Source organism: Pleurodeles waltl, chromosome 5 (assembly GCF_031143425.1).
Source record: "Pleurodeles waltl isolate 20211129_DDA chromosome 5, aPleWal1.hap1.20221129, whole genome shotgun sequence".
Lineage (NCBI taxonomy): Eukaryota > Metazoa > Chordata > Amphibia > Caudata > Salamandridae > Pleurodeles > Pleurodeles waltl.
In genome coordinates this window covers 1812733114-1812746943 of record NC_090444.1, presented here as the reverse complement: position 1 = coordinate 1812746943, position 13830 = coordinate 1812733114, and the positions used below count along the sequence as shown (strand labels likewise).

At 45.3% G+C, this 13830-nt stretch overlaps 1 protein-coding gene across 1 annotated transcript in view; it reads right to left on the bottom strand.

Annotated features, from left to right (window-relative positions):
- RSPH9 (radial spoke head component 9) overlaps positions 1 to 13830 on the bottom strand; it is a 134116-nt gene that overhangs the window by 113167 nt on the left and 7119 nt on the right. The window contains exon 2 of the mRNA XM_069236302.1: positions 13373 to 13538. Within this exon, the coding sequence (XP_069092403.1) occupies positions 13373 to 13538 (166 nt within the window). The remainder of the gene's footprint in view (positions 1 to 13372; positions 13539 to 13830) is intronic.

Sequence of the window (13830 nt, the reverse complement as noted above, 5' to 3'; positions counted from 1 at the left end):
GGAAGCCTGCAAAACTGCAACAAAGTAGTAAAGACGACTACTGCGACCTTGTAACGCTGATCCTGCTGCCTTCTCGACTGTTTTCCTGGTGGTGCATGCTGTGGGGGTAGTCTGCCTCCTCTCTGCACTAGAAGCTCCGAAGAAATCTCCCGTGGGTCGACGGAATCTTCCCCCTGCAACCGCAGGCACCAAAGAACTGCATCACCGGTCCTCTGGGTCCCCTCTCAGCACGACGAGCGTGGTCCCTGGAACTCAGCAACTCTGTCCAAGTGACTCCCACAGTCCAGTGACTCTTCAGTCCAAGTTTGGTGGAGGTAAGTCCTTGCCTCCCCACGCCAGACTGCATTGCTGGGTACCGCATGATTTGCAGCTGCTCCGGCTCCTGTGCACTCTTCCAGGATTTCCTTTGTGCACAGCCAAGCCTGGGTCCCCGACACTCTAACCTGCAGTGCACGACCTCCTGAGTTGTCTTCCGGTGTCGTGGGACCTTCTTTTGTGACTTCGGGTGAGCTCCGGTTCACTCCACTTCGTAGTGCCTGTTCCGGCACTTCTGCGGGTGCTGCCTGCTTCTGAGTGGGCTCTTTGTCTTGCTGGACGCCCCCTATGTCTCCTCACGCAATTGGCAACACCCTGGTCCCTCCTGGGCCACAGCAGCATCCAAAAACGCTAACCGCGACCCTTGCAGCTAGCAAGGCTTGTTTGTGGTCTTTCTGCACGAAAACACCTTTGCAAGCTTCTTCACGACGTGGGACATCCATCCTCCAAAGGGGAAGTTTCTAGCCCTCTTCGTTCTTGCAGAATCCACAGCTTCTACCATCCGGTGGCAGCTTCTTTACACCCACAGCTGGCATTTCCTGGGCATCTGCCCACTCCCGACTTGATCGTGACTTTTGGACTTGGTCCCCTTGTTCCACAGGTACTCTCGTCTGGAAATCCATCGTTGTTGCATTGCTGGTGTTGGTCTTTCTTGCAGAATTCCCCTATCACGACTTCTGTGCTCTCTGGGGAACTTAGGCGCACTTTGCACCCACTTTTCAGGGTCTTGGGGTGGGCTATTTTTCTAACCCTCACTGTTTTCTTACAGTCCCAGCGACCCTCTACGAGCTCGCATAGGTTTGGGGTCCATTCGTGGTTCGCATTCCACTTCTAGAGTATATGGTTTTTGTTGCCCCTATCCCTATGTGCTCCCATTGCATTCTATTGTGACTATACATTGTTTGCACTGTTTTCTATTGCTATTACTGCATATTTTGGTATTGTGTACATATATCTTGTGTATATTTGCTATCCTCATACTGAGGGTACTCACTGAGATACTTGGGCATATTGTCATAAAAATAAAGTACCTTTATTTTTAGTATATCTGTGTATTGTGTTTTCTTATGATGTTGTGCATATGACACCAGTGGTATAGTGGGAGCTTTGCATGTCTCCTAGTTCAGCCTAAGCTGCTCTGCTAAGCTACCATTTTCTATCAGCCTAAGCTGCTAGACACCTCTTCTACACTAATAAGGGATAATTGGACCTGGTGCAGAGTGTAAGTACCCCTTGGTACCACTACAAACCAGGCCAGCCTTCCACAGGAACCCACAAAGTCTGGTTACCTCTAGAATCCTTAGGATGCTGGAAAAAAAAGGACGCAAATTTGGCGTGGGTAGCTTATGTGGACAAAAGGTTATGAGGGCCTAAGTACGAACTGCCCCAAACAGCCAAAAAATGGCTTGGCACCTGAGGGGAGAAAAGGCCTGGCAGGGAAGGGGTTAATGATCAATTAATACATTTATATGAAAATGTAAATTTTTGTATCAGCCTTGTACGCACCTACAGCTGCTCAAGCTTCAATAAGAAACTTTCTCTCTTTTTTTTGACTCCTTTGTCTATCAATCTGCGCAGCTATTGGTCTGGAAGTCAGGACTGTCAGCATTTAGAATCTCTAAAAAAAAATCAATTAAAAAATAAATACAGACAGTAAAATAGATAACTTTCTTTCTGTATTTACCTGTAGAAATCACCGGTCGCTGCACTTAGGTGAGTATAAGGATGAGTGAGCGATACAGTCCTAGAGCTTTATATTCAACAACTGAATTATTCTATCAGTTCAAAAAGTGTATGTTATGGCGGTAGCTTGCATGGAAAGTGTTTTGGTATCTGCCATGATGAGTAGAGGATTGCACTTCGCATGATGTTGTGATCCTTAAAATGAGTTTATGCTTGGAGTGGACTGAAGCCTAGAGAGCGAAAGATGCATGTGTCTGCTTACTTGTCATAATCAGGCGTAGGCTCTGGTTCATGGTGAGAATGATACAAAAGTATTTGAGGTTTGTAGTTTCCTTACGGCCGATACAATTTGTTTGTTTGATTCTGTATCATTAGTGTGGGAACAGCCGGGTCTTTATTTCCTGCCTGAACTAACATGCACAATAAAGCTGAATTGAAGGCCAAGCTGACTAGTCTTCCATGCTTAATTAGAGCACTAAACACTCAGTCAATTTCTGAGCGCCAGTATCAAGAAGCCCCAATTTCCAAGTTTTATAGTCAAGGAACTATTACCGGTTATTTGTGGAACTGAAACATTATCTTGGAATGTGGCAAATGTTCTGAATTCTCAGTGAATGTAAGATATGTATTTGTTATTACTCAGCCCTCTATACTGTGTGAGAGGTGGTCGATTCATCCATCTACCTGCCTTACATGTGGGCAAAACAGGATCTAGTTCCCTCTTCTCTCTGGTCTGTTCCTTTTTAGGTCTTACCTACACAGCACATGCACTGTACTCAGAGACATATTGTTTACAGTTCAGTGGGCTTACAACCCGCCCACAGCATACCATTAGATTTTTTCGTTGTCACTCATTTGCAAACTTTTCATTCCTTTCTTGTGTTGGCCTCTCTCTGGAGCATGAACCAAATACATGTGTTCTTCCTCATCTTTTTTCTTCCTAGTCGTTTTGCAACAGACTTTTTTAAAAATGTTTGTGTGTGACTCAGTATTATTCCTGGACGAGCAGTGTGCTTTCCTACTTATAGCGCAGGCATATGGCTTCTTATTTATATTGCTTTCACTCCATCTGCTGTCTCTTTTGACGTTTTAGTTACTTACAAGCATAACTGTACTAGTCTACACCACTCTGCTCCATGGTACTCCACTTTACACCACTCCAATCTACACCGCTCTACTCCACTCTACTCATGCCACTCTACAATACTGTACAGCACTGTACTCTGGGCCACTCTACTCTACACCGCTCTATGCATTGCCACTCTACTCCACACCACACCACTCAATGCCACTCTACTCCACACCACTCCACTCCATCCTACGCCACTCCACTCCACAAAATGCCACTCCACTTCTCTCTAGCCCACTCTATACTAGCCCACTCCAATCTATGCCACTCCACACAATGCCATTCTACACCACTCTATGCCAATCCACTCTATGCCATTCCACACCATCACACTCTTTACCACTCTACTCTACGCCACTCTGCTCTATGGCACTCCACTGTATGCCACTATACCCCACTCAACTCTACGCCACTCTACTCTGCGACACTCCATTCCACCCAATGCCACTCTGCAACACTCCACGCCACTGTGCTCTATTCCATTATGCACAACTCCACAGCACTCTGCTCTACGCTACTCTATGCCACTTCATTCCACTCTGTGCCACTCTACGCCACCCTACTCTACTCTATGCTTCTCTACTCTATGCACTCCATATAGTGCCACTGTATGCCACTCCACTGTATGCCAATCCACTCCATGCCACTCCACTTCACTCTATGCCCCTCTACTTTATGCCACTCTACTCGATGGCACTCCACACCACTTTACTCCATGCCAATCCACCCTACTCTATGCCACTCCATACTAATCCATTCTACGCTACTCTAACCTATGCCACTCTACATCACTCCACTCAATGCCACTTCACACTATGCTACTCTATTTTACGCCACTCCATGCCACTCTACACAACTCCACACCACTCTACTCTACTTCACTCCACCCCTCCACTCTATGTCACTCCATGCCACTCTACTTTCCACTACTCCACGCTACTCAATGCCACTCCACACAATATCACTCTTCGCCACTCTACTCCATGCCACTCTACTCCATGCCACACAATGCCACTCTACACCACTCTACTTTATACCACTCCACTCAATACCTTTCCACTCTACACCACTCTACTCCACAACACACTGTGCCACCCCACTGTATACCAATCTACTCTACGCCACTCCACTCCACACAATTCCAGTCTACAGCACTCTATGCCACTCTACTCTGCTCCACCCCACTCTACTCGACGCCAGTCCATTCTAGTGCCGCTCCACTCTTTGGCAATCCATGCCACTCCACACCATGCCACTCCACTCCACGCCACTCAACTAGCTTTTAGCCATGCTGAACAGCAGCCACGCTGCGGTACAAATTGGCTAAAAGACACTGGCAAAGCCAATAGCTTTCACATAGGCAAGACCTATTGGCTTTGCCAATGCTTGTTTCCTAGTGGGGACAGGTATCGTGGACCTCCTCACATCTGGTTTCACAACAAAACAAGCCCTATAGCTCATCAATAAAGGCCATAATCCCTACTAATGTACTCATGGTGAGTTGCGTTATATCATCCTGAGTGGTAGCTCTGCTGAAATAATGCAAAACAAAATTATAAGTGTTTCAGGGCCGGTAATTATAGGTTCTGAAAATTCCAGACTCGATAATTCTGGGCCCAGAGACATCGGGCTCCCCAGAAGCTGCCGGGACTGATGCTGCAGGCAACAGCATCACTCCAGGATACACTTGCGGGTGACTGTGAGTTTTACCAATACACATAACATTGCCCAGCCTCTGGAGCAGTCGGGGACTGATACAAGTGTGCCTTGAATCACTGGCCCCCACCCCAGATCCCCCCACCAGCAGTTCCACATACACTCTCCGACTACTCACAGCAGAAGGAACATATGCATATTTTTCACGGCAGTTGTGAAAAACTGCACAGTAAATCACCTGGAAAAACCAAGCGTGAGCAGTTATTCCCCATTTCGGGGGAAATCCTCGTAATGACAGAACTCTGCGGGGAGTTACTTGCCGGTAAAGTTAATTCTGACCTTTTACAAAGTCTGCCTTCTCCTACTGAAGGCTTCAGTATTGAACTGTGGGTGAGGGTGTTTACAGCCATTCACACTTGATTTGCAACTGGTATTAATGGTTATCTGAAGCTGGCTTGGGCCTTCAGGTTGTGCTTTGGTCTTCAAAGCATAAAATACACATCCACACAATTGCTCCCAGTCCTCATCTGTTGTAGGTGGAAAACAGGATCTTTTGATCTTCTGAGAGCAAATCATTTTGATTGACTTTTGGACACTTCCAGATCCTTTCAAGACACTGTGGTCCTGGCAGATCTCAGCACAAACAACCTTCCATCTAGATCAGCACTCATTATAAGGTCACAGGCACTTGGCACATCAAAGAGCAAGAGAATGTTATGTGTCATGTTGATCAGCACCTGGGGTATTCCCAACATGGCTGTGTCCTGTGCTCATAGAGCTAGGAGACGGCTCCAAAGCATTTGGACATAAATACATTACCACTAAGCATCTGATAGAGGAGTAAATTATGCTATTTGAAATGCTGTATTCTTTTTCAGGTTTGCTATGCATAACTGCAAAATTATTACAGGATTATCAGACTGTTTAGGTCTTGTGACTGTAATCCACAAACTAAATCAGAAGAGTTTTAATTGTTGAACAGGGTGTAAGTTGAGATTCTCTTTATTCGTCCTGGGGTTCTTTGGTTAATGGTCTAACCAGCGCTGTTTATTTCCCTACCAAGAAACTACGCACAGCCTCAGGAAAAACGTTTGGTATTGTGCCCCCCTTCGATCTACATGTATAGGCACAAAGTTTGGATCAGGCTATCACAGCTGCTGAGGACTAGAATCCTGGTGTAACTGAGGAGCTGCTTTGTGCTTCCAGCAATGATGTCATGGGCACTACTCATGCTGAAAAGAGGTACACATTCTTGGTGGTGCACATAAGTTCAGAGATATGCAGCTAAAAGGGCATGACACATTCAAATCTAGAAGCTGGAGTCTGCATAATGCAAGTGGGTAAGGGGTGAGAGGCAAGAGTGCTTGGTGCCTCAAGCAGGACTTCTAGTGTTCAAGAGTAATGTGTTGTCCTCAAGTCAGACGTGTCTTGCGTCTCCACCGCCTGGGTTTCCAGAGAAGTATAATATTTCGTGAGACTTGTTCTCGACTTAGTCAACAGGAGAGTTCTCTCAATGACTACAACAGCTTCTCCACTGTCCCCTTAAGCATCTGAAACCGGTCTTGCATAAAGATGCAAAACAATTCATCTAATCTCGATCAAAAATCAAAGGAACATTGTAGACACATCACAATTTCCGAGTTTTCAGACTGGAATCAACAATGAATTGAGTAAAGCAACTGGCTGTTCTGATTATCACTTAAGTGAATCTTTAGAGACAATTCTAAAAGTATTATTGTTATCAATGTGACTTTCAATATATTGATGTGTTTTGACATAGTTCTGACTGGCCAAGATATGTGCACTGTGTGCCACAGAGATGGACTTATATCTGGCCCCTATGATGTCACACCACTGAAAGCCACTTAAAGTCTTGATGTATTTTTCTTTATGTTTAGATTTAAGTGCAATGCTCTTCGAATTAAAGAATACTGAGAACAATGTAACACCTGGAGGAAGCTGGCTCTTTATATACTACACCAAAATGAGGTATAGTGTGCACAGAGCCCAGTGGATCCCCAAAGTCTTAACAGAGGCTAAAGTAAATAACAGTAATGCTCTCTTTTGTGTAGTGTGGTCGAGCAGTTAGGCTTATCAGAGGGTAGTGCACAGCATTTGTTGTACACACACTGTCAAGAAATGAGGCACACACTCAATGACTAACTCCAGGCCAATGTTTTTATATAGCAAAAATATATTTTGTTACTTTGGGCCAGATGTATCAAAGGTTTTTACCCATTCTATGTCTATGGGAACATGTGTTCATACATATGGCCCTTTATTACTAGAACCAAAAGATCTTTGCTGCACGTAAGTACAGTTGTAAGTAGCTATCAAGCATAAGTATCAAACGTACTTTGTTTAGGTTTTTGTAGGTAAAACAGTTTACAAGTAAATAACACTGTTCAATTTCAAAAGCTGACACAGTGCAATTTCTCATAGGAACCAATGCAGTCCTAGGGGAGGAAAAGAGCTAGCTCAGTTTACAGGTAAGTACTCGACTCACGATCCTGGTCTTCGGGGTTAGTTGACCCCAAAAGTGAAGTGCACCTCCAGCAACACAGGGCCAGCCGGGTGCAGAGGTCAAAGTTGGTGTCGGGTTTTCAATGGAATCCTTTGAGGAGTGGGGGCACTCAGAAAAGATCTGCTTGCAGGTAAGTACCCGTAACTTCAGGGCACAGAACTGGGGGGTTTAGGTGAGTACCGGGGGGGGGGGGCACAGGTCAGCACCAAACACACACCCTCAGCTTCACAGAGGTGCCTGGTGCATAGTGAAAACAGCGTAGGGCACCCAATGCTTTTCAATAGGGGATCCCAAGGGGGTCACAAAGATTCTGCAGGCTGGGTCCAGGAGGTCGACTGCAGAAAACCAAAGGCTGGACAAGGAGGAGAGGTGCCCACTGGGCCGTCGGTTGGTTTCTCCAAGGCCAGGGGGCTGCGGATGCAGGGGTACCTCTGAGTGTCAGGAACTTTCGTTAGATCCAGTCAGGGGTGTCCTCTGGATTTAGGCTGCAGGTGTCGTTGTGTTAGCCAGGAGGGGTCAACCCAGGGTGGACCCTGAGTTGGAATCGCCTGGGGACCTTCTCTGGTCTGGTGAGCCACCTGGACACGGGCAGTCAGCGTTGAGTGTAGAGTGGACAGGGCTAGCTGACCCGGGGCAGTTATGAAGTCCTTCTTGGAAGTTCCTTGGGTGGACAGGGCCAGTGTCCTCAGGTGTTCTTGGTCCTCTGGTGGGCAGGCAGTCCTCTGGGGGTTTGTAGAGTTTGCTGGTCCTGCAGGATGCCTCGCCTTTTTGTAGCAGGAGTCTTGTCTTTGAAGCTGCAGACAGGCCGATATGGCTTGGGCCAAGTCAATTGCCACCTGGAGTCTTCACTGCTGGGATCAGCTCTTCAGTCCTTCTTTCTTCTTCTTGAGGTCACCAGGAATCTGAGGAGGAAGGTTCAGGGGTGCCCCTAAATGCTAGATTTAGGGGCGTTACAGGGCCCAGAGGGCAGTAGCCAATGGCTACTGCCCCTGAGAGTGGCTACACCCTTCCTGTGCCCACTCCCTCTGGGGAGGCGGGCAAATTCCTAACTCTATTGGCTACTTTCCTCGATAGCAAGATGGAGGATTGTGCAAGAAGGGGGTCACTTCAGCTCTGGACACCCTGCGGATGGTCCCAGCTGAAGTGGTCACTCCTTGTTTTTCCTAATTTTCCTTCCGGACCGGCTGCCAAAAGGGGGGCTTGTACTGGGGATGGGGGGGGGGTAAAGCATCTCCACTAGCAGGAGTGCCCTGGGGCACTGTAACAGGAGGCCTGAGCCTTTGAGGCTCACCACCAGGTGTTACAGTTCCTGCAGGGGTAGGAGTGAAGCACCTCCACCCAGAGCAGGCTTTGTTCCTGACCCCAGAGAGCACAAAGGCTCTCACCCCATGGGGTCAGAAACGTGTCTGCTAGTGACAGTGTCGAGTAGGCTCTCATTATTCTAATGAGACTACTAGATTTGAGCGGCAGAATCACCTGTGGTGTGGGAGACTGAGTCTAACCCAGTGCAGATGACACCTGTCGCCCCAATCTGGGTTTTGCTCCGGCTAACTAGCAGTGCCTCATCTTTACCCAAGAGCAGGGATGATTGAGCAGCCGAGCGCATGACACAATTGATTCCTCAAGGAAATCGTGGTCACTCAGATCTCACCCGTTTCTCTCAGTTACACTGGTCTCACATATACAATGACAAACAAAGGCAGTGTATGTTTCAATAAGGTTCTAATGAAGCAACTTCATCTTAGATAATAAAGCATGTACTGCAATAACCAAGACGATAAAGCATGACAGGATTAAAATTGTGACAAGGAGAGTAAAGCATAGAAATAACGCTACCATGTTGTCACTAAAGTCAATAGACTAATTCCTACCTTGGCTATGCTAGGGCACAGCATGTTAAGCTCTAGTTCTGCCCTTCAGGTTCCCCTAGGAAGACATCATCCACCATACCTGAGCAAAGGCCTGAAGCCTGTATAAGCAGCTGTAGCGAAGCGTTCAGCAATCAGCATACAGTCATGGTCATCTGGCTGGAATCTCCCTCTAACGTGTATGGGACAGGGAATTGTTTTTATAATAAAACAGCTGATGTTCCGAGAAAACGTCCCTATGTAAGGATGTGTATATTTCTATGAATACCAGAGACAAACCATTACCACGTTTTACCGGCAAACTATCTCTGAGAGAAGCACAGAGTGAACAAGAATGTCTTGTTTAAGAACGTAGTGCTGGCCTAAGCAAAGAACAGCTATATAGAGAGAAATAAAACAAGACCACTAATGTGGCTATTGTTAAAATAATAAACAAAGCTGAATAAAATATATCTAGGTTAAAGTGCACAGCAGCAGGCCTAGTGCATGGAGCTATAGCTAAAATGGCTACAGAACAGCAGGCTGGCACAGACCAGTCAGTCCTACACTAGAGGATTTGGTATAATACAGGGGACATCTCTAGGATGCCCTCTGGGAGCATTTTAAAATAAATCCAACAGTGGCATCAGTGTGGGTTTATTGTGCTGAGAAGTTTGATACCCAACTTTCCAGTCTTCAGTGAGGCCATCATGGTGCAGTGGAGTTCGTAATGACAAACTCCCAGCCAAAGTACTTAATATGGCCACACTGCACTTACAATGTCTAAGAATGGACTTAGACACTGTAGGGGCATATTGCTCATGCAGCTATTCCCTCACCTGTGGTATAGTGCACCCTACCTTAGGGCTGTAAGGCCTGCTAGAGGGGTGACTTTCCTATGCCACAGGACGTGATTGGTAGGCATGGCACCCAGAGAGGGATGCCATGTTGACGTTGCATTTTTTTTCCCCACCAGCACACACATGCTGCAATGGCAGTGTGCATGTGTTTGGCAGGAGTGGGGGGTGGTCCCTTAGGGTGGCATAATAGATGCTGCAGCCCTTAGGGAGCCTCTCTGGCATCAGAGCCCTTGGTACCACTGGTACCTATAACAAGGGACTTAGCTGTGTGCCAGTGCTGTGCCAATTGTGGAAACAATGGTACAGTTTTAGGGAAAGAACACAGTTGCTGGGTCCTGGTTAGCAGGATCCCAGCATATACTCAATCAAGTTAGTATCAAATATAAGGCAACAAGTGTGGGGGGTGTATTGCAACAAGGGGCCAGTTTCCTACAATACCCACATAAATACATATTTTGATAAAGCATGTAGCATAGACTGGCCTTAAGCTATTAAATGCTTGGTTTTCGCTCTACACTGAGTAAATATTGTAGTGGAGGAGGCAGGGCACCAACGAGTATTTTCGCACAGTATAATCTCCTTGCAAATTTACCACGATTTTTTTGATTACTTCAAAATGAACTTCACAAGCAAGACCTGTTCTTGATTTTAAAAACTGGTATTTTACCAACAGATTTTGCAACCTCTTATAATAATCTCTACTGTATGGGTCTTGTAATTGAATTTTCCTCTGAAAGCACAACAGTGGTTATAATTGTACCTCTTAAAACCTCAAACACTCCTTGTGGAAATGAGGACCACAGGGCTAGTTATGTTGCCTATCTGTATCAGATAAGGACAGAGTGCACAACCTGTGGCAGCAAATCAGGAGTGAGAGTAGTGCATGAAATGATGAGGTCAGCATGGATAGTGCTTCATAAAAACATTACAAGCAGTGTGCTGCCCCTCGGTGTTTTTAGCAGACCACTACAATGCAAACTTTGCCCAGAAGGGGAATGGGCTTTCTGTGACTCCTACCCATACAGCATCTAGGCTGAGGGCTGGTCTGCAGTCAGAATATGAAGCAGTATCCATCCCGGACAATGAGTAGGGCATTTTCCCTATTGGTGACCCCCATGTTTCACCCATATACTGTTCTAATTTCATGATCTTTTGCACAGTTTCTACTGCCTACTTTGTGACAATACAGTCTTTAGGAATGGGGGAGGCATTAGCCACCTCAAGGGAAGCCATGCAAGTAGTGCAGATTGGGGCTAGTACTCGCCTATATGATGGGGCTTGGAATCATCCACAGATCTCCCTTCCATTACAGGGAATTCCAAAGGAGTGCACCCTCCCCGTAGAGACGTACTCTCACTCTCCCTCGCTTCCAGACTCTCACTCATTATCAGAACATTCTGGCTCAGACAGACATTGGACACTTCCATCTACCCACCTGGCTAACGTCCCACTCCCACCAAGTGCCGAACACGGCCATTGTAGAGCATCCATTGTTAGGAGATCAGTCAGCTATCCCACCACCACTAGAGGGTGGACAGCACTGCTGTTTAAGCAGTCAAGTCCCTAGCACTATCATACATATCAGAACCCTTAGTCACTGTATCAGTCTGCTCAGTCACTCTATAGGAAGGGACCCCAAAAAATTAATTGTGTGTGACATTAATCAAGAGGGTGTCTTTCTGACTGAAATCCAAAAACTGCAGACAATAGTAAAGTTAATAAGAATTCTCCAGCTTTGTGGCCATCATAAATGCACATGCTTGTTAGAAGACCTCTCTTGTGCCAATGAAGATCCAAAGAGTACTCTTAACCTTTTAGAGCATTTATGAGTCAGAGAGGCCGGACAAGACCACCACAGAAGTGAGGTTAGATTTTAAAATTGCGATGAAATCAGTAGTGTTAGAAGAACAGCATCTGAAAATTCAAGTTCAAACCAGACTAGAATTAGAGTAAAGAAAACTCATAGAGAACTGAAAGCTAAGATGAGTAGTGGCTATCACAGATTCAGGCACATGTCAGGCTGTTGCAGCAGCTGGTGGACAATCCTGCTGAGATGTATTTCTAAAGGTAAGAGGTTCAGATGAATGCATTTGACATGGCAACAATGATGGCGCTGGCTTATTACTTGGTTCAAAGTGATCCCTAAGTCACAGGTAGGCTCCTTACTGTTGGGTTTTTGTGTGACCCTTCTTAGACACAGTGTATTGTTTATTTTTGCATGCCTCTGTGTTTGTCTGTCTTGGAGCTAAAACACAGGTATGTAAACCACTAAGAATGGGTTAAGACAAAACCCACAGCTACAGAAAGACTTTAGATTCCATGTTTATCACCAATAGCGGCCTATAAGCACATTATCAATTTAGAATGATTTGTATTATCACCACTGACATTTTATAACTAACGGATAAACTACATCACATGTTATGCAGAAAGGGCTGTTTTTTTGTTCTCACATATTGAGGCAAGAAAATGACCTTATTAAGATTTGTAGGTGATTAAGAGCGGTCTTCCTGTTAGATGTGCACTAGTAGAAGTTAGAACTACAGGTCTTCAAATGTAATGGAGGTCGTCAATATATGTTAATGTTAAGGTCAGGTAATCTCGTATATTTATAGTAATTGCAGGTAACTTCTTTTGCTTGAAGAAAGCGGTATCACTTAGTATTATATGATTGGTAGAACAGATGGATTACAGATTTGTTCACTATGCTTAGGTCAGGCAACTTGAGAAAGCACTACAATCATCTCCAGAACCGTGGTACTAGGTATGTATTTAGTATCTAGAATAGAATGCATCAAAACAACATATTGCCAGCTAATCATGAGTGATGAATGTTTTTGCTTACAATTGTGACACAGACGTTTTTGCTCAGACTGCTGCTTTTACAATACATATTTCTAGATGACTTTGGAGTTTTTGAGCAATGGATTTATGAGGCTTTACAATACTGAAATGAAAGGAGGACTGTTTTATTAAGATTACGAGGAAAATATTTTGAGATTAGTTTAATTTTAAATAAATCCAAATATTTTAGCAAGTTGTCACTATAATCTTCTGACCTACCAATGCTCAGGTGTGTATTTTTGTACCTGCTATCACTGCTTGCATTGTACCAGTTGTGATATCACATACCGCCAAATGGGCATGGACAGGACACCTTTCCCTCTGCTTCCATACCTAGCACCTAAACCCCAATGAAGGCAAGAAGTTATCCTCCAAGAAGTGATCTCTAACAAGACTCTTAGGCCATCCACATTACACAGGCTCTTACTTTGAATTGCATGGGGTAAACGTGTACCACAGGCTCGCGATCGGAAAAGGTGAGTACAAGAGCAGACAAGGTGAATTTCTAACTTACTGTGATTTCTTCTGTGTAGGCTGCATCACCTTCTCCCACCATCTTCTTCTCAGTGTACTCATATTCATGAGAGGGATCACCAACAAAGCGCCCCTTCACGTGGGAGCACTGCTCAATGATCTCATCAGTAGCTGGAGGTAGAAGGCTCCAGTCGATGCAGTTCAAACTAAAAGGAATGTAGAATCCAGAAAAAAACATTACAAGAGATCCCTGTGCCCTGCTGAACTCATGTATACAGACAAAACAACCCATGTGCACATTTTACATCCATGTATTACTACTATTTCTAGGCAACTAAAACAGAAGTGTTGCTGGTAATCAGGTGGGGGAGGCAAAGAGAGGGCTCATGTCTGAACTCTTCATCTGTTGAAATTATTTTTGTACGTTTAGGTTTCCACCAACCCTTTTAGAAGACCGCACTATGAACTCTCCTCCAAAGGTTACATTATCTGCAGAAT